Here is a 21,267-nt window from a genome sequence, read left to right as displayed (position 1 = left end):
TTAAGCAAAATGACAAGACCTCACTGAGAAGAGCTGACACAGGATAGACAGAAAAGCACCCAGTTAGTGCATTTCATATTAATCCTATTCCACTTCCTTTCTTTGAAAACTCTTGTGTTTCTTGTAGACAGTTTCGGGAGGGAAGAGAAGGGGTATGGACTGAGGAGGTGGGAAAATGCCCCAAATACTTCAGAATCCTTCTTGTTCTTGAGCAGAGTTCCAATAAGAGAGGGTGTGTGTGTGTGTGTGTGTGTGTGTGTGTGTGTGACACTATATGCAGGAAGTAGGAATTATACCTTTATCTATTCTGCTATATATATATGTGTATATACATATACACATACATACATGTAAACACACACTCATACATACATACATATAAATACACACATAGATACACACAAATGTTCTAAGTAGATGGTGTATTAAAATGATTTGTATCTAAGAAAATGCTGCTTTAGATTTTGGAGGTATTCAAACTTCCCCTTTCTGAGTACTCTCTGATCTCAGTGTAGTTGTTAATGAGCTATGGCTTATTTCCTCTCTGGGTGATGATAAGGTCCTGAGGAAGGGTAGAATCTCACCCAGCCCTGACCAACCATTTTGCAAAACGCAAGCCATTGGTCACCTGGGGCATTCTGCTAGAAAAGATGCCATCGGTCAGTGTGAACCCATCACTGCTCCTGCAAAAACAGCTCATGTCCTATGGTTGAATGGTTTATAAAAGGCAGGCCTTGGCCTCTGCTTATTTCAGATAAATCCTGGGTTACAGACCAGGTCTGTTTGAAGAAAGAGTAACTTGTGTTAGAAACCTGGTGTTCATCTTCTAAACTATCGTAGTTCTAGTAATTCACAGTTGTTGGATTTAGTACAAAGTGTATTGGCAGAAAAATATTGAAACTCGGTGTCATTTACAGTATTTGCATCGAATTTGAAAATATTAAAGAACATGCACTGAAAGTTCCTGAAACAACAGAGGAAATGATGGAGCTGATAAGCTATGTGGAAAATGCCAGGACTAAAGGTGTCCAGGAACTGGCGCTAAGAATCCAGGTAAAATGCTTGTCGCTTTTTCAGGCGCGCTATTTGTACAGTGAGAATTATTTTTTTTGTCTTTTGTAATATTTTTGAACTTGGTACAAAAGACCCAAGTCTTTGGTTTTTCATATATTTCCAAGCTGAGCTCTCAAGGTCCTTCTCCTGCATGAGGCCTTTGCTGTTTCCTCTCTCTGCTCATTCACCCACAAGCTGTTCATGCCTCCCCATGTTCCTGTGTTATCTTGTATTTATATATGTTTCATATGTGCTTACATTTCTACTTGTTTCCCCCTACAGAATACAAACTTTTTGAGGGCAGGGGGCGCTTTGTTTTTTTGTCTTTGTATCTGTAACGGCTAACATTGTTTCTGGCACATAATAGGTGTTCCATAAATGTTTGCCGATTGATTGGTAGATTTAAACATCAGTGAGGTCATTCAGCAAAATTTTGATTATTTGTGATATTAGGGGTGTAACACCACCAAGAAACCCTACATCACTTTTCTTTTCCTTGGGATGAGTTCGGTTGTACTTCAGCTAAAATAGGGAACATTGCCCAACTCGAGAGGAAAACTTGTAGTCTATTAGATGAGTTGGTTTAAAAGCCCTTCTTTGAATTCAGTTCAATCAATCAACAAGCATTTTTAAAGTGCCTACTGGGTAAATAGACACAAAAGCATTGATTAAGCACTTACTGTGTTCTAGAGACTGTGCTAAGAGCCAGGTAAACAAATACAAGCAAATAAGACAATCCCTGCCCTCAAGGAGCTTACATTCTATTGGGAGAAGCCAGTACCTAAAGGAGAGCTGGAAAGCAAGGGGAAGGAGGGAGAAAGAAGGTGAGGAGGTACCTAAGAAGGTTGTAGAGCCTTGGACCCCTGCAAGAGATGAAACCTCGCCTTTCGGAGCTGGGGATACAGGGATAGGAGTCTGTGTTTCTAGAGTAAGCTAAAGCAAAAGGTCACCAATCACCTAATAATAATAATAATGATGATGATGACGATGATGATAATAGTAGCATTTATATAGCACCTACTCTGTGCCCATCACTGTGCAGATTATCTCATTTGATCTTCATGGCTACCCTGGGAGAAAGATGCTATTATGATCCCCATTTTACAGATGAGGAAACTGAGGCAGGTAGAGGTCAAGTGATTTGCCTGGAGTCCCACAGAAGGGTCCTGCTGGAGCTAACATTCTGTGGTCTGTGGGTGGAGGGGAAGTCACTGAGGATGAGTGGCTGCCCTAGGCCTGGAATTGAGATCTCTCTGTTTGGGTTGCCCAACACGCCACGCTGCCTCAGGCCTAAACTTGGACAGGACACTAGTTAATGTTTGCCTACTTACTATGAACTTACCCCTTGTCCTGCTGTGGTGGAAACAAAATAAATGCTTGTAATTGAAAATGTAATTAATAAAGATACTAGTCAGTGTTAGAATCTGCATTCTATTTCCACTTAAAAAAAAATAAGGTCTTAGATTTGCTGTGTAGTATATTATACCAGGACAGAAACAGAAATTCTCCTTTGTTTTGTAGGAATGCCAGCGCCGGATGAATTACTTGTTGGATGTTTTCATATTTCCCCCTGAGGATTTAGATTTAAATGCCAGAGTTCTCCTGTGGCCCCAGAACATTAATCCCATCTTCGATGAAAATGATGAGGTAGGTATGTTTCCAGCGTGTGTGCTCTCAGGACATTCCTGGTGCTCATGGGGCTTGGCTGGCTAGTCAACTTTTAAAATAATTGGTCATGATTTTGAAGGAAAGTCAAATTGGGCAGCTAGGGGGCACCATAGTGCACAGGGTGCTAGGCCTGAAGTCAGGAAGAAGTTCAAATCTGGCCTCAGACACTTAGGAGCTGTGTGACCCTGGGCAAGTTACTTCACCCTGTTTGTCTCATCTGTAAGATGAGCTGGAGAAGGAAATGGCAAACTATTCCAGTATTTTTGCCAAGAAAACCCCAAATAGGCTCAAATCTTGCCTTTAACGCTTTGTGTGGCTGTGGGCAGGGACCTCCTCCCAAGTTCACCTCCTTGATTTCCGGTTTTCTCATGTGTAGAATAGGGATAAGATTAACTGTGAAATGTATCTCGCAGGATTGTGTGGGAGGACAAAGGGGGAGAATTTTGTAGTGCTTTGCAAACTTTATATATAAATGTACATATACATATATATTTCTATAGATATATCTATATTCTCTGCGTATATGTGTATATATATATATATGTATATGTATACACACGCACACACACTCAATGAAATCGTATGCATCTCCAACACCCAATATGCCTAAAGCTAATTCATGGCCCAATGACACTTATGTCTGAATTTCACATTTTTAATAAGTATTTATATCGATGATAGGGTGATTTTTACTCCCCTCAGAGCATTTTTGAATCGTTTCCTCCCTTATTTTACTTAGGGGTCACAGGCTTTAAAGTTAGAAGACACTTTGTTGTTGCTGTCATTTTCAGTCTTGTCTGACTCTGACCCATTTGGGGTTTTCTTAGTAATTTTTTTTTTTAAATTCAGGATCGTACTCAATTTTGCTGGGTAAACTGTTCTTGGATGCAACCCTAGCTCTTTTGTTGTTCAAAATGTAATGTTCCAAGACCTACCGTCTTTTAGAGTAGAAGCTGCTAGGTCTTGTGAGTGTTTTACGTTTTTAAAAAATATTGAAGCCTTTTGTTTTCACTCATTATTTTCTAGTATATCTTACCCTCCCTTGTAACAATATCTCCTTCATTAGATTGTCAGCTCCTTGAGGGCAGGGACCATCTTTTGCCTTTTCGTATCCCCAGTGCTTAGCACAGTGCCTGGCACACATACATTGGCTTAATAAGTGTTTATTGATTGATTATCAATTGATTGGGCAAAACCAGCTTACACAGCGAGTTCTGTCGACAGCCCTGCATTTTGATAACTTGCAGCCGGTAATATTTTATTTTCTTGCCTCTCTCTCTCTCTGTTTTCATTACCACACTTGGCAGTTAGATGTTTCTTTGGCCTGTTTGCTAAATGTGATGAGGTCATTAACACAACCCAATTCTGTTTTGCAAAGCTCATTGAGAATGCCAAGCGGAAAGGCGAGACCGACTTGGTGACCAAGAGGGAAAAACTTATTCTGGAGGTTGAAAAGGAAACTCGGCGCATGGGAGAGTTTATGGAATATGCAGAGTTGGAGCGGATGCAGCAGGTCAGACACACCCATGCTGTCAGAGAACGGCCTCTGGGTCAGTCAGAAGGTCCTGGGCTCAGCTCCTACCTCTTTCATACACTAGCTGTGTGATCCAGGACAAGTCACGTAACATCTCAATGATCTCAGGAGCTTTCTAAGATTAGAAGGTAGAGGGCAGGCATCCATTTGGACTGGGAGAGGGAATTTCCTCCCTGGGAGTTCCCTATACTATTGAAATCACAGGTCTTATTCCACGTCTCATTTCTAAAACTTAATGGTAGAAAAACTTGCGTTGTTTTAAAAAGCTAAGATCCTGTTGATACCATAAGCAAACTGTGGCCCTGCTGTTCTGTTCACGGCTTGGTTTAATTTATTTTAGTCACTATTTATTATGGGTACATGTTAGCAGCTATTTAAAACACTTGGATAGCATCATGAGGATCATTTTCTCTCCCCCCTACCCCCAGCTCCCACCCAGCCCCTCTTCCCAGTAAAAATACAGTTCTTAATTAGGAAAGTTGTCTAGTTTATTCAATCCAGCGAGCATTGTTAAATGCTCTGGCACAGTGACATTTTCTGGAGAGACAAAGATGGCAGTGTATCAGGCCCTGCCCTCAGGGAGCATCCAGAGTGAGCATCACGCCTTGGAGACTGTTCTGGCTAGTCCGTCTCTGGATAAATATTCTCTCTCTTGCCTCTGCTGGAAGGCCCGCCATGACGTCTGGCCCACCAGCCCTCCCTCTGACCTGTTCCACTTGTTAGGAAGCTTCTCCAGGGTGCTTTCTGCCATATCAGTATCTTTCCTAATTTGTGGCACGCAGAACTGACTCTCGCCTCTCTAGTTCTGAACATTACACTTCCCTCAGTGCAGCTGGAGGTGGCTTTGGTTTTCATAGATCTCAATTTTGGCTTAGATTGAGCTTGGGGTCCACTAACACCCCCAGTTCTTTCTTAGACAGACGGCTATCTAGCCATGCCTCCCCCACCTTGGCACTTGTGAGGTTGATTTTTTTTTTTTAACTCAAGTGTAAGACTGTGAAGTGCCCCTCACATAGTAGGTGCTTAGTAAATACTTGCTATTTATGCTTAGTAAATATAAGTTTATTTGAGTCTGCTCAATATTCTGGGCTGTTAGAATCATGCATTGCTGTTTCTCTAATCTCACCCAAACACTTCTCAAGAGAAATGTTGCTTGCTTTTAGTATGTGACGGATGTGAGAGTGCTGCAGAAACGTATTCAAGAGGCAGAAGATATGGTGGCTTTCATTAATAAAGAAGAGGGACTCTTGAAGTGGGAATTGACAAAATACCCAGAACTGGACAAGCTGAAAGTCAGTGTGGAGCCGTATCAGAAGTTCTTTTCTTTCATTTTGAGGTGGCAGCGGACAGAAAAACGGTAATTGTAACTTGGGAAAGAGAACTAACTATTTAAATGAAACCTGTGAAAAGCTCAAAATGCCAATCAATTTTATTTCTTTTGGACAAATGATTCGAAATGGAACTTACTTGTATATGAATGAACTCAGTCCAGTGTGTTTGGCTGTTTTTGAGACGCACATACTGAATACATTCATATTTGTGGGTTTTAAAAAAATTGTGTGAGCTTTACACTTTGCTATTCATAGGATCAAGAGATCATAGATTTCAGGCTGGAAGGAATCTTAGAAGCCAGATTAGCCAACTCCTTCATTTTACAGATGAGGAAACTGAAGGGTGGACTTAGGAGCCAGCATAAGTGCCCTGAGTCCTCCCTCTGGTTCTGCCTCTGGCTGGCTGTGTAACAATCCCTTAGCCTCTCGGGATCTCAGTTTCCTCATCTGCAAACCTGAAGGGATATAACAAGTTGATGGTTAAGGCCCCTTCTAGCTCAAAAGCTCTTAGGAGTTGTCTGTAATTTCCCCTTCCTTCCAGGTGGATGGATGGAGGCTTTCTGGACCTTAATGGAGAAAGCATGGAAACTGATGTGGATGAATTTTTTAGAGAAATTTACAAGAGCCTGAGGTTCTTCCAGTTGAAGCAAAAGAAAGAAGCCCAAGAAAAAAGAAAGGCAGCAGGAAAGCGATCTGTAATAGATGAGAAAATAGAGGAAGACATTAAAGATAACCCGACAGTAGTGATGTGTTCTGCGGTCATGGAGCAGATCAGAAGCTTCAAGGTAGGAGACCAGTGACATGAGACCAGTAGAGCATTCCCCTCAGTCAATCAACCAACTATCAGTCAGCACCTAGGAAGTGCTTTCTGGGCTGGCTCCAGGGATACAAAGATAAAATCTGGCCCTGCCCTTAAGGAGCTTACATTCTGTTGGGGGAAAAAAAACCCAAAACAACAGGTGCACATCTAAGTAAATACAAAGCATATGCCAGTAAGTGCAAGATGATTTTTAGTGGCCAAGAGCATCAGGAAAGTCCTCACGGAGGAAGTGGCCTTTGAGCTGAGCTTTGAAGGAAACTGTTGATTCCAAGAAGCAGAGGAAAAGAGACAGTGCACTCCAGGCACGGGACAAGCCTGTTCACTCTGTCTGGTAAATCAAGGGGAAATTCTTTTGGGCGGCATTCAAAGCCCTCCATATTTTGGTTCTTCCTTACTCACCACAACTTTCTGGCATGAGCCCTCCCCTCCATTTTAGAACTGCTGGTCACCTTGCTGTCCCCAGCACATCCCATGTGCCTTTTTTTTTTTTTACCTCTATCACTTAACAATGCTCTTCTCTCTTCCTTTTTCTTTTCTTGATAGTCCTCAGAACACAGACTCCTGGGATCTGAAAGCTAGGACCTAAGGTAGTGATAGCCCTCCACCACTTAGCATTTGGCCATTGTTTTTCTGTTCTTAAGGGCATCTTCCTCTCCGTGAATGTGAGAACTCTCTCCACATCACAGCCCATTCATTCATTCATTCGTCTTATGCCATGTGAATCAGGCGCATCTTTCAGCAAATCCTTCATGGAGATCTACCCAACATACTAGAGATTTTTGCCTGGTTCCTTTTTTGATTCCATAGATACTAGCACCAAATTTGGGGGATGGCCGTCTGGTCAACTCCCTTACTGTCATTGCTGGACTCCAGGCCACTGCTTGTACTTACCTATATGTCCTTCCACTGAGGGAAGAGGTCAGATGGTGGACTGGAGGCTGGGGAGATGAGAGGTAGAAACAATAGGGTTTGGCCCCTAACTGGATGTTTGAGGTGAAGGAGGAGAGTAAGGAGTGAGGATAACAGAGGTTGGGAAGCTGGAAGAATGGTGGTGTTCTTGACGGAAATAGGGAAGTAAGTCATTAGACATTTATTAGGAGGCCACTCTGTGTCACCCTGTGCTAAGTTCTGGAAGTTTGGGAGAGGCATGGGTTTTGGTGTGGGGATGTGGGGGCAGGGAGGAAAGAAGTAACATCCAGTACTAGAGAGAGTGGCCAGGGATGGAGTGGGAAAGGAGGTAACCAGGGGATGGGAAGAGTGGAACAGGAAGAGGTGGAGAATGAAGGGAAGCATCTTTATGGTAGAATGGGGGCTTCCAAAGGACACGCCAGAAGAGGAGAAGAGAGCACAGGAGGGACAGGGAAGGGTAGGTTTGAGCTGAACAGGGATAAGACACCTGGAGAAATGAGTCAGAGGGGAAGGGTGTTGTTACCTTAGTAGACAAATAGGAATATTGCTCCTAAAAATAAGTGTTTTGGTAAGTAAGCAAAATTTTTTTTTAAAATGTAGAGAAATTCAGCTTAGCTATTGGGGAACAGGACAGTTGAATGAGTTTATGTTTGGTCATATCTTTAAAACATGTGTCTCAGTGAAGTAGGCAATATTGCATTGCTTTTTAATAATAACATTAATATGTTTTCCTCATAATTAGGAATACATCCCTACTGTCACAATCCTGTGTAATCCAGGTTTGAGAGCTCGCCACTGGAAAGAGATGTCGGAAATTGTAGGATATGATTTAACTCCGGGTTCAGGGACCACTCTCAGAAAAGTATTAAAGCTAAATCTTGCCCCGTACCTGGAAAAATTTGAAGTCATCAGTGCTGGGGCGAGCAAGGTAAGGAGGAAAGCATAAAGGTATGAGATCCCAGTGTGGGCTGACATCACTGTCTCTGTGGTGTCTTTGGGGGGTGCAGGGGAGCAATCTTTACTTTATTGACCAGGATGATGCTGATCAGAGAATGGGCTATCATATCGTTCCTTGGCATTTAAAGATGTATCACATTATTGCTTTCTGTTTTGGGGACAGCTGGGAGGTGCAGGATAGAGTCAGGAAGACCTGAGTTTGAAGCATGCTAGGTGGGACTCTAGCCAAGTTATTTGACATCTCTCCACTTTATCTATAAAATAGGGTAAAACTAGCGCCTGCCTCATCAGGTTGTCATACAGATTAAATGAGATTTATTTGTAAAGTGCTTTGAAAAACCTTAGAATGTTCCAGGAATGTTGGATAGGAGCATAGGTTCCCCAGAGGCCTCATCTGTGAAATGAGGAAGCTGGACTAGGTGATCTCTGAGTTCCTCTCTAGAGCAACCCTTTGATTATCCTGTGAGCTCCCTCCTTGTATAAATGGGGAAATGGCGGCCCAGAAAGGGTTAAATGCTTTTCTCAGGGTCATAGAATAGCTGGCTCACTGGCTGAACCAAGATGAGAACTTAGGTCGCCTGCTTCAGAGAAGGAACCAGTACCTTGACTACAACCTGTCTGTCTCTCTGTCTTCCTAGGAGTTTTCCTTAGAGAAAGCCATGCACGTTATGATCAACACATGGGATGACATCACCTTTCACATCAGTCCGTATCGAGACACGGGAGTCAGCATCCTTTCTGCCGTGGATGAGATTCAGGCCATCCTGGACGATCAGATCGTCAAGACTCAGACGATGAGAGGCTCCCCCTTCATTAAGCCATTTGAAAAAGAGATCAAGGTGGAGTTAGTGGGGCTTTGGGCCTGGTCATTCCTTTTTCTCTTGTTTTTCATTTCTATAGACATTATCACAACAGCTCTATGAGGAATGGAGTACACATATCATTGGCCAACCCCAACCCCCAAAGTTATTTTTTAAAATGTGGAAATTTTAAAAAATGTGTAAGTATCTTTTTGTTTGGATGCAGCGGGTAGCTCCCAAACAAACCCCCTTATAACCCTCTCTGTGTGGCCTGAAGACACTTATGCAAAATCATCCTCTAGCCTGTCCTTTTCACTTTTGTAATTGAAGAACTAGTAACAGAAAGGAAGGATGTGCCTTTTATCTTTGATTATCGTGTAGTATTGGCATTGGCCATTGCATTAAAAAAAACACACACGTATTTATATTTGTATGCATACACGCATCTATATTTTCCTGTTTTGTTCTTTTGACCCTGCTTTGTTTTCGCTCACCTTATACAAGTCTCTGTTTCTCTGAGTTCATTGACATATTAATAATACCCTGTTCCTGCCATCATCTGCCCCTTATTTTCTGTGATGGTATTGACTAGCTGGTGGGGGGGTGCCATAGTTCCTCCTCCTTGCACCCTACCTTGCACTACTTAGAAACTCTGAGGGGCACAGGAAGTTGTCCAAAGTCACACAGCCAGGATGTGACAGTGCCAGGGTTTCAGTCCAGATTGGAGTCCTGAGATCCAGGACTCTTTTTAACCCTGGACAGCAGTTTATTATCTCCCATGGCAAACCCCATTTTCAGAAATGTGAGTTAGAAACAATGAAAGCTACCCAAATCATCACGGTTATTAACAGACTTCAGAAGCTACAAAAACTCTTTCTCTGGGTTGAACCCCCCTGACCTAGGCTATATTCTCATGTGCCTGGGAAGGTTGGCAGCAGTCCTACCTGGCTGGTCCTAACAGGAATGGGCATTTAGGTCGAGACTTAAAGTTTGCGGAGCATCAGATGGCTCCCAACAACCCTGGGGGACACATTCTGTAGATAGGATTGTCCCCATTTTGCAGATGGGGCAAATGAGTCTCAGAGAAGTTCCCAGTCTTTTATCATCTTTACATAATTGGGAACTGTGATTATTTGAAGGCCTGGGAGGACCGTTTGATTAGAATCCAAGAAACCATTGATGAGTGGCTGAAAGTTCAGGCTCAGTGGCTGTACCTGGAGCCCATCTTCTGCTCTGAGGACATCATGCAGCAGATGCCCGAGGAGGGGCGCCAGTTCCAGACGGTGGACAAACATTGGAGGGACGTCATGAAGTATTGTGCCAAAGACCCAAAGGTAAGGGGGCTGGGGGCTGGACGCTGGCTGTGGTGGCTCTGAATAATGAGGATGCTCTCACACCTCCTCCCTATCTGAGGTGCATCAGTCACTACTACAAATGCATAATCTACCCGACATGCGAATGACTATGTACGAGAAGATAGATGTCTGGTAGGTTCGAGGTAATCTCAGAAAGAAGGCACGGGGTTGGGGGGAGTTGGGGGAGACCAGGAAAGGCCTTTTTTGTCATTGTTGTTGTTGTTTTTGTTTTTGCTAGGCAATCGGGGTTACACAGGGTCACACAGCTAGTAAGTGTCAAGGGTCTGAGACTGGATTTGAACTCAGGTCCTCCTGACTCCAAGGCCAGAGCTCTATCCACTGCGCCACCTAGCTGCCCTCAGGAAAGGCCTTCTACAGAAGGTGGGATTACAGAAGGTGAATGTTGAAGGAAGCCAGAGGCAGAGATGAGGAGGAGGACATCTCGGATAGCCAGTGACAAGGCATGGCGCTAGGAGGTGGAGGGTCTTGTGCTAGGAACAGCAAAGAGGCCAGTGTTACTGGATCACAGAGTACATGGGCATGAATAAGGTGTCAGAGTGGTAACTAGGTGGCTCAGTGAGCCTGGAGTTGGGAAGATCTGAGTTTGAACCCAATCTTAGATATTTACTACTTGCATGACCCTGGGCAAGTCACTTGCCTTCTGTTTGCCTTAATTCAATGGGGAAGGAAATGGCAAACCATGCTTCTATCTTTGCCCACCAAAAAACCATGGATAGTAAAGTCAGACAGGACTGAACAATAACAAGGTATCAGAAGACTGGCAAGGTTGGAAGGGGGCCGGTTATATTTTTAACATGAATAGAACCAATTATTGTCACTCATTATTTTTCTGTTGAATATAGAGTGTGAGCTCCTCGAAGGCAGAGACTGTTTCATCTTGGTTTTCCTATGTCCAGTGCCTAATTCAGCTTCTGGTACACAGTAGGTGCTTAATAAATAATTGTTGATTGGTCAAATTTCAAGACAGTCAACAAATATTAAGTGCATACTATGTGCTAGGCATTATGTTAAGCACTAATAATACCAAGAAAGGCAAAAACAATTTCTGTTCTCAAGTTCGAATTCTAATGGCGAGCTAATTAATTTTAATTAGCAGGTTCTCTAGCACAGAAGAACTACGCCGTCAGTGTTTTCATTAATCTTTTTGACATTTTCATGTGCCCCGCTTCTATTGGCCCTCCTCCCTGCTCCTGCTATTATCCTAGACATCTGCCCTTTCTAGCCAAGAATTGACCATACCGGCTGCCTTTCCTTTCTCTCCACCCACTCACTCTTTAAACTCCCCAACAATCTGACTTCTCTCCTCCCCATTCTGCTCAATTGTCCTCAATGACTTTTCACTTGGCCTCCTTCATTGGCCTTTTCCCAGTCCTCATAACTCTTGACTTTCTACCTTAGACATGATTGACCCATGCTTCCTTCTTGGAATTCTCATCTCTCTTGCCTTCTATGATGGGCTCTGTCCTTGTTCTCTTCCTACCTGTTGAACCCTGGCTTTCAGGTATCCTCATTGGTTCATCTTGCTCCTCATACTCCTAAAATGTGTCTGTCCCCCAAAGCTCTGTCCATGGTCCTGTTCCCTTCTGTGTCTACATTCTGTCCCTTAGTGATCTCATTCATGCCTTTGGCTTTAATTATTATTCATATGCAGCTGGCTACCAAATCTATATGTGCAGCTGTGATCTCTTCCCTAAGCTCCAGTCTAATTTTTTATTTATTTTTGCTGCTGTCTTGGTTGTATTTAACCACTGGGCTAGCCATATATTCACCCTGGCGGTTAGGATGCCCCATCCCATTGAGCAGCAGTGCTGGGGCAATGCTAAGCTCCCTGCGATTCTTAGAAAGTGGACAGCCATCTACGTCCCCAGCTCTGCCTCTCTCTGGGTGATCCAGCTGTCTGGTTAGTCTTCGGGGTGTGGATTTACCCAATCAGAACAACCCTGAGCCCCCTCCCACTGACAGAACTCCACCTTCTCCTAACCTTGCTGTAGTTTACTGAGCTCTAGTCACATGCTCTTGGCTTAATCAATCAATAAATACACATCAAACACCTACTACGTGCCAGATAGTGAGCTAAATGCTGGAGATACAAAGAATGGCCAGCCTCTGCCCTCAAGGAGCTCCCAGTTCAGTGGGAGAGAGAACCCACAAACAAATGGGTGCAAAACATACAAACAACTCTCTGCAAGACAGATAGGACGTGATAAGAAGACGGGAAGCATTAGAATGAAGAGGCCTTGGGAAAGGCTTCCTGTAGGAGATGGGATCTTAATATGGACTCTGAAGAAGCCAGGGAAGCCAGGAGGTGGCAACGGGCGCCTTCCGGGCCTGGGGGGCAGCCAGAGAGAAGCCTGGAGCCCAGGGAAGGAGGGCCTTGTTTGAGAACAGCCAGCTGGCCAGAGGCACTGGATCATGGAGTACCTGTCGGGGAGTGAGGTGCCAGAAGACTGGAAAGGTGGGAGGGGGCAGGGTTGTAAATGGCTCTGAGTGCCAAACTGAGCGTTCTGTGTTTGCTCCTGGCGTTCGTTGAACAGGAGGGAGACCCTTACACGGATGAGATCTTTTCCCGTTCCCATGTCTGACCACAAGCCTGTCTTCTTTCAGGTCCTCGCTGCCATGTCTTTGACAGGCTTGCTGGAGAAGCTGCAGGACTGCAGTGACCTTCTGGACAAAATCACGAAAGGACTGAATGCCTACCTGGAGAAGAAGCGCCTTTTCTTCCCCCGGTACGAGGGCGGGGCGTGGGGGGTGGTTCGGATGCTTGCGCTGCCCCTGCTCCCTGACCAAAGCACCCGTGTTTACCTGTCCCGCCCTAGTTTCTTCTTCTTGTCCAACGATGAGATGCTTGAGATCCTGTCCGAGACCAAAGACCCGCTCCGGGTGCAGCCACACCTGAAGAAGTGCTTCGAGGGCATCGCCAAGCTGGAGTTCCTGCCCAACCTGGACATCAGCGCCATGTACAGTGCCGAGGGCGAGCGGGTGGAGCTCATCTCCCTCATCTCCACGGCTCAGGCCCGAGGAGCTGTCGAGAAGTGGCTCATTCAGGTGGAGGACCTGATGCTGAAGAGCGTCCACCAAGTCATTGCCTTGTCCTGGGTGGTGCGTGTCCCAGGGCTCCCCAGAGCGCCACGTTCTTCTGAATGAGACGTTGGTCAACAAGCGCTTATTAAGTGCCCGCTGGTCAAGGCAGCAGACGTTTATTAAGGGCCTACTATGTGCTAGGCAAGGCAGCAGGCATTTATTAAGGGCCTACTATGTGTTAGTCAAGGCAGCAGACATTTAAGGGCCTACTATGTGCTGGCCACAGAGTAGTGATATTTAATTTTTAAAAGCCTCAGGAAATCATAGTAATGAGTTTTGAGTCATTTAATGTTCTTTCTTTGACTACTTCTGCTCAAAAAGAGAAGCATCCTGGAAGTGGAGAAGTCCTGCCCTTGACGTTTCCTGCCATTTAGGGCCCCAGGGCTCTCCCTAAAGACTGTAAGGAGCAGATCTGCATTGGGGTCAAGGCCTGCTGGTTTCCCCTTTTCTCTCTCTCTCCTGACACTGCCACTCCCCTGGTACAGGCCCTCCTCACCTCACCCCTGGGCTATTGCTATGGCCTGCTGGCTCTCCCTGTTCCAGTCCATCCTCCAAAGCTGTTTTCCTAGAGTGCAGCTGCATCCATCTTATCACCTCTAATCAATAAACTCCAGTGGCTCCCTACTGCTCCAAAATCCAATACGCTGTAGTCTGCAGCTTGGCATTTGAAGCCTTCATAACCTTGCCTCTCCCCACCCCCACCCCAACCTCCAACTTTCCCGTTTTCTTGAGCTTTGTACTTCCCTTGCCAATGCATTCTTTGATCTGGTGACACTGGTCTCCTGGCTGTTTCGTGGAGGAGACTCTCAGTCTCTCTGCTCCGCGTATTTTCTCTGACTGTCCCCCATGCCTGGAGTGCTCTCCCTTCTTATCTTTGGCTCCTGGCTTTTCTGGTTTCCAGTCTTCTATGGGAAGCCTTTCCCAACTCCATTTCATTCTCGTACCTTCCCTCTTTTAATTATTTCCTATTTATCTTATACATAAGACTTGTTTGTGTGTGTTTCATCTCTTACATTAGATTGTGAGCTCCTTGAAGGCAGGGACTGTCTTTTACCTCTTTTTTATCCCCAGAACTTAGTGCAGTACCCAGCACACAGTAGGTACTTAATGAATGACACTTCCCTTTACCAATGAAATTACAGGTCTGACTCTTCTCCATGGTGCTCCACCCCTCCTCCACCCTCCCACTGGATAACACCACCAGCAATAACAATCCTCCTTTATATTTATTGTGTCTTAATGCTTACAAAGTGCTTGAATTTCATTCTCAGGGCCCTCTCCTGAGCCTCACAACAGCTCTAGGAGTTGAATAGGACAGGCACATGGTCTTGTAGTTTTCCTAATGAAGCATCATTTCTCTGTGTGTCTGTGTGTGCACACTTTAAAACACTGAGAATCCTCTTCTAATTCCTTTAATATATTTCTCATAAAAATTTTTAGTGTTTGTGTCATTAAAATTAAGAAAAATTAGGGATACATTATATAAATATGTTTTCAATTATAAAGCATTTTTTTCTTTCCCCCTACCTTTCACCATCCCCCCTCACCCCACTGGAAAAAGAAAACAAGTCTTTGTACAAAGAAGCATAGTGAAGCAAAGCAAATCCCCCTATTGGCCCCAGCCAAATATGTCTCATTTTGCATAATTAAGTTAGGAGGTAGGGATGCCTTTTATGTGGACATAATCAACCTTTCCCAACAAACACTTGACGCTGGAATAACTCCCATCTCCAAAATGTATTTCCCCAAAACAATTCATCTATTGTTCTCAGCAAGGATGTTCATTCAATTTTGATAGCACAGTACAGACGTTGATGACTGAAAGTGACTAGAATTGATTTCCTTCCCATGAGCCCCCATCCCTCTTGGGTCATCTTCCCCCAGAGAATTTTAGTTCGTGGGAAATGCTTTCTCTGTCCTTTTTACTTATTTTATTTTATTTTTTGCATTTTGGCGAGGCAGTCGGGGTTAAGTGACTTGCCCAAGGTTCACACAGTACTCTGTCCTTTTTAAAGCCCCTTCCTAAGAATCCAGGGAGTACATTGGACAACACCCAGCTTTTCTGTATCACCAAGTAGAAGAGAGAAGGGTCACTTCTTCCCCAGATTCCCATCATTTTTACTTACGTTCTATGTAGTGGTTTCCTCATAGGAACATGAGTTAAAGTACTTTATGTATAGATAGAGATGGGAACTAGTGAATTCTCTGGTATCAGGATCTCCCAGGTGAGGAAACTCCTCTTATCAGTGCAGGTTGGCACCTTCCCTGAAGCTTAGACTCTTAAAGACTTGCCCAGAACACTGGGACTTAAAGAGTTGCTCAGAAAATTGACCTGCCCCAAATAGCCAGTTTTTGTCAGAACAGGGACTCTAACCCAGGTTTTCCTGGCTCTGAGGTCAGATTTAGCAACGTCAGAGATGTCGGCTGCTGTGTGTTCTTTCATTCAACTGTTCGACCTCCTCTTTTTTGTTAGATTAAATCTGTGAACTGAGCGTGAGTAACATTTTGGATGGCTTGTTTGAGGATAAAGAATGAAAATGAGAAATGTGCTTTCATTTTTCAGGCTTATCCACAATCAGAAAGAAAAGACTGGGTACGAGAATGGCCTGGCCAGGTTGTACTTTGTGTCTCTCAAATGTACTGGACAATTCAAACTCAAGAAAGTATAAGCAGTGAACCAGAGGTAAAGTCTTTAGGGAAATTAAAAATGGAACTTTCTTTTTGATTTCTCTGTTTCCCAGAGAGTGCTAGTTTATGCCTTTGTGACATAGATTTGCTTTTTGAAAATCCTGCTCACGATTGCCAGAATGTAGCACCGAGGCCTCAGAGGCCATGCCAGGGGAGGACGAGCTCTAGTAGGGTCTGCCAGGCTGTCGAGGCCTTGTGTCTGCCAGCCAAGGACTAGTCTTGGCTCGATACCAAGATTCTGTCCAGAAGCAGGTCAGCCATGGCATGGCCAATTCTTTGATTGTGATGACCTGCAAGGAGTTATCTCAACAGGCAGAAAATGATTGGTTCACAATTTGGGGGCCACACAAAAATTAGCCATCCCCTCAATAGGAGAAAGATGAAAATGAAAATAAATTAGGAGAAGAAAGACAAAAAGAAGACTCTGTATAATGCTAGCACCTTTATCCTGACCTATTCAAATGAGATATAGATGCTAAAAAATGTGAAATGGATAAAGAAAAAGTCATTTTCCTTTGTGAGGCCACAAGAGCCCAGAAACTGTCTCAACAAACACTCAGTCGATCACCTTGCCTAGTAGAGAGAGATGACAGGCATGGATAATACTCTTTGAAATAGAAAACTTTGTAAAATGTTACAGAGAGGAGATAGATTTAAGCAGTGCTGAACTGGGCCTTGGACCGAATAGGACAGGAAGAAAGCTGAATCTCATTTGGAAAATGGAGCAGCACTTCCAACAATGCCAAGCTTCTCTTTGATATAAAACATCTCCTTTTAATGCCAGGAATCTTTTGGAGATACCGGATATATTTTGATTTAGATCCATTGGAATATTAATATCAATATGTATTTGCATATTTTAATATTTCTGCTTGCCATTTGAAAACATGGTGCCAAGGAGATAATGCCTGGGAAGTGCTTTCCAAAAATATGTATAAATATCAAATTAAAAAAAACACCCTAAACATATTATTTATATTTTGTTAGATCTACAGACAAAATTATTACTTTTTGCCCCTCCTTTTTTAGAATTGATTTTTAAAAATTGGTCTAAATAACTATTGAATGTTTTGAAAGAAGGTAACTTCACAATGGGTGTTTTCCCTTTTGCAGGGCTTAAAGTCATACTACAAGCACCTTCAACTTCAGCTCAATGACATCGTGAGCCTGGTGCGAGGGAAATTGTCTAAACAGACCAGGATCACTCTTGGTGCTTTGGTCACTATTGATGTGCACGCCCGGGATGTTGTCATGGACATGATTGAAATGGGTATGGAACTTATTTTCTTAAATCTTCATGATCAGGTAACAAGAGGGTGTCTATACAAGCCCGTAGGTCTGCCTGTGTGACCTTGGGCCAGTCGTTGAATTCTTTTTGGACTTTGGTTTTCTCATTTGTAAAATAAAGGGCTTGGATTAGAGAGCCTCTAAGATCCTGCTCAACTCTAATTCTAGGAGCCGCACAGAGCTATTTTTCCTCTTTCAAAATAGTTTCCTTTAGTTTGTAACTTGAGCAAATAAAAAAAAAACACAAATAGCACTAGACTATTAGGAGAATATCTCTTTTTATAATTAATTTATTTTTAGTTTTCAACGATTGTTTCCATAAAATTTTGAATTTTAAATTTTCTCCCCCTCCATATCCTTCCCACTCCCCAAAATTACCTGCAATCTGATATAAGCTCTACTTACACATTCATATTAAATATGTTTTCACATTAATCATGATGTAAAGAAGAATTAGAACTAATGGGAGGAACCATGAAAAAGAACAAAACAAAACAATGAAAGAAAAGGAGAGCAAATAGTATGCTTCCATCTGCATTCAGACTCCTAAATTCTTTCTCTAGATGTGGGTAGCATTTTCCATCTTGAGTCTTTTGGGGTTGTCTTAGATCCTTGCATTGTTGAGAAGAGCTAGGTCTATCAAAGTCAGTCATTGCACAATGTGGCCGTTACTGTGTACAATGTTCTCCTGGTTCTACTCATTTCACTCAACATCAGTCCATATAAGTCCTTCCAGAATTTTCTGAAGTCTGCCTGCTCATCATTTCTTATAATAGTATCTCATAATCCATTACATTCATATACCACAGCTTGTTCGGCCATTCCCCAATTGATGGACATCCCCTTAATTTCTAATTCATGGCCACCACAAAAAGAGCTGCTACGAATATTTTTGTACATGTGGGTCCTTTTCGCATTTGTATGATCTCTTTGGGATACAGACCTAGAAGTGGTATTGCTGGGTCAAAGGCTATGCAGAGTTTTATAGACCTTTGGGCATAGTTCCAAATTGCTCTCCAGAATGGTTGGATCAGTTCACAACTGCGCCAACAATGCATTAGTGTTCCAATTTTTCCACATGTTTTCCAACATTTATCATTTTCTTGTTTCGTCATGTTAGCCAACCTGATAGATGGGATGTGATCCCTCAAAGTTGTTTTGATTTGCCTTTCTCTAATCAATAGTGATTTAGAGCATTTTTTCATATGACTATAGATAGCTTTAACTCTGAAAGCTGCCTGTTCATATCCTTTCACCATTTATCAATTGGGGGAATGACTTGTATTTTTATAAATTTGACTCAGTTCTCCATATATTTTAGAAATGAGACCTTTATCAGAGACACTGGCTGTAAAAATCGTTTCCCAGCTTTCTTCTTCCCTTCTCATCTTGATTGCATTGGCTTTGTTTGTGCAAAAACTTTCCCATTTAATATAATCAAAATCATCCGTTTTGCATTTCATAATGTTCTCTATCTTGTTTGGTCATAAATTCTTCCCTTCTCCATAGATCTGACAGGTAAACTAGAGTATCTCTTTTTTTGAGAAACTTTTTCCCCTTTGAAGGATTTTTTTTCTTCTCATTTTAATTTTGGTCTTCCTAGGGGTCTCAACTGATACAGATTTCCAGTGGCTTGCTCAACTACGATATTATTGGGAGTGGGAGAATGTCCGGGTTCGAATCATTAACTGCAATGTCAAATATGCCTATGAGTACCTTGGCAACTCACCTCGTCTTGTCATCACTCCTCTAACGGACAGATGCTACCGGACCTTGGTAGGCTTCTGCATCCACTCGATTAGCAAATGAAATTGAAGTCGTATCCCTATTGAAATGTTAGCCTTGAAATTCATGTGTAAGGTGTGGTCATGTAGTAACCTTTCTGTATGTCTCATGGAAATTAAATGTAAGCGCTTCCTCCTTCATGAGACTTATCATGCCCCCCATGCTATCCCAGGTCCTAGTGTCCCCCTCCTGAAATTAGTTATTTGATATTCTGTATTTATCATTCTGTTTACATGGTGGGTCTCTTCTCCTTCCCCATTTCCCGAAAGTTGTAAGTCCCTTAAGGATAGAGACTGTATTTGTCTCTATGTCTCCAGTGCCATGTGTGGTCCTTGACACAGAACAGATGCTTAATAAATGCCTGTTGAACGGCTGATTGACTGAAGGAATATGTGAAAGGTTAAGGTGATATTAGCAAATGGATCATTTGTCTTCTGTGAATCTCCCATGTGGTACTTCCAACTCTTTCCCCTTGACACTGTCCGCCTCAAGGGACACGTCCCAAGGGTTTATCCTCTTTAAGATGGTATCATGCTCTGTCCGTGGACCACCTCTAATGAGAACCTCTTGGCCTGTCTTTAAACTCCAGCAGGGTGGGTTAAGTCCTTGGTGTTTTCCAGTGTGTCAGCCAGCTAATGTAGTCATGGCTAACAGTGGCTAATGGGAGATGGACTTCTCTTCCCTTTTAGGGACCACTTACAGTTCAGTAGTGTTCTTCTGGTGGCAGTGTCCCCGCCTGTGTGGCTTGCGTGGGGGGAATTTTAGTTCCAGTGTGAAGGGAGGAAAGTGTCATGGCAGATGGCAGAGGAGGGGGGTCATTTTGGGCCACCTTGTGCTTTCATTGTCCCTGATATCACACCTTGTAGATGGCCAATAACTGCCTGTGTGTGGAAACAACTCAGGTATTCAGAGGAGGTAGATCTGGTCTTCTATCAGTCTCATAAGGATGCTTGGGAGATGTAAGATATTCAGTTCAAAACCACGAGCATCATTAAGCTGGTGTTCTGTGCCGATCCTATATTAGCTGCTGGGGACCCAGAGATGGAAGTTATCCCTACCCTCTGTGAGCCGCTGCTGCTTCTTTTTTTTTTTTTTCTCTTAGTAAAGGCATTAACTGAGATTGTACGGTAAGAACTGTTACAAAGTCTTCCCACCCAAAGCTGAAGTGCCTTCTCCCACAAATGGACATTGAGCCCTTGGTGGGGAAAGGGGGCCTCAGATTTAATGTATTGTCTATGCTAGTGAGACAAACATAGAGGTGACTCACAGCTCCAGAACATCTGGGCCTTGGGGTGCAGCCTGTCTTTTGGAGAATCTTCATAAAGTGAGCATCAGGACAGATGAAGTGCTCTGCCACCCCGCTGGGCTGGCTCCTTTTTGAGTCTGCTGCCTGTTCTGGATAGGTTTGCTACTCTCAGGCCAGTAGGTGGTCAGTCCCCTGGGGCTGGGGTGAGGTTAGTGGGCTGCTTGGCTACTCTGAGGTTGTACTGAACAGATTGCCGGGTCACTTGTCCTGGCAGCTGCCTGCCTAGATGGGGCTTATCCCTTGGCTGCTGGCCTGGGCCAACTGGATGACTGCTGCCTGGCTGCCAGACCGATCTGGGCAGGTCATTTGTTTGCTGTTGTATAGTCGTGTCCGACTCTTCGTCACCCCATTTGGGGTTTTTTGGGCAGATACTGGGGGGGGGGTTTGCAATTTTCTTCTCTGGCTCATTTTATAGATGAGGAAACTGAGGCAAACAGGGTTAAATGACTCGTCCAGGGTCACGCAACTAATACGTGTCTGAGCCTGGATTTCAACTCAGGTCTTCCTGACTCCAGGCCTGGCTCTCCATCCACTGCACCACCTAACGGCCCCACAGGTCGTATGGTCATTGGACATATTTCACAAGGTACCTAGACTTTGCTACATAGGTCAATCTGCTGGACACCTGGGTTCACTCTTTGATGGGTAGTTGTAGTCCCAGAGTTTATATTC

General features: G+C 43.6%; 1 protein-coding gene across 4 annotated transcripts in view; it reads left to right on the top strand.

The window, feature by feature from the left end:
* DNAH12 (dynein axonemal heavy chain 12) overlaps positions 1-21,267 on the top strand; it is a 185,719-nt gene that overhangs the window by 32,604 nt on the left and 131,848 nt on the right. For 3 of the 4 annotated variants that reach the window (XM_027863810.1, XM_027863811.1, XM_027863812.1), the window contains exons 12-24: positions 918-1,053; positions 2,575-2,700; positions 4,100-4,234; positions 5,419-5,612; positions 6,128-6,371; positions 8,058-8,243; positions 8,911-9,111; positions 10,212-10,406; positions 13,053-13,174; positions 13,265-13,547; positions 16,093-16,212; positions 17,331-17,487; positions 19,108-19,280. In XM_027863810.1, coding sequence (XP_027719611.1) covers positions 918-1,053; positions 2,575-2,700; positions 4,100-4,234; positions 5,419-5,612; positions 6,128-6,371; positions 8,058-8,243; positions 8,911-9,111; positions 10,212-10,406; positions 13,053-13,174; positions 13,265-13,547; positions 16,093-16,212; positions 17,331-17,487; positions 19,108-19,280 — 2,272 coding nt within the window. Of the gene's footprint in view, positions 1-917; positions 1,054-2,574; positions 2,701-4,099; positions 4,235-5,418; positions 5,613-6,127; positions 6,372-8,057; positions 8,244-8,910; positions 9,112-10,211; positions 10,407-13,052; positions 13,175-13,264; positions 13,548-16,092; positions 16,213-17,330; positions 17,488-19,107; positions 19,281-21,267 lie in introns of those variants that run through there. The other variant, XM_027863813.1, reaches the window with a different exon arrangement.

This window comes from Vombatus ursinus, unplaced genomic scaffold, assembly GCF_900497805.2.
Source record: "Vombatus ursinus unplaced genomic scaffold, bare-nosed wombat genome assembly UNPS02014773.1, whole genome shotgun sequence".
Classification (NCBI taxonomy): domain Eukaryota; kingdom Metazoa; phylum Chordata; class Mammalia; order Diprotodontia; family Vombatidae; genus Vombatus; species Vombatus ursinus.
Note: the sequence above shows the minus strand (reverse complement) of the source record. Positions and strands in the feature narration are given on the sequence as shown.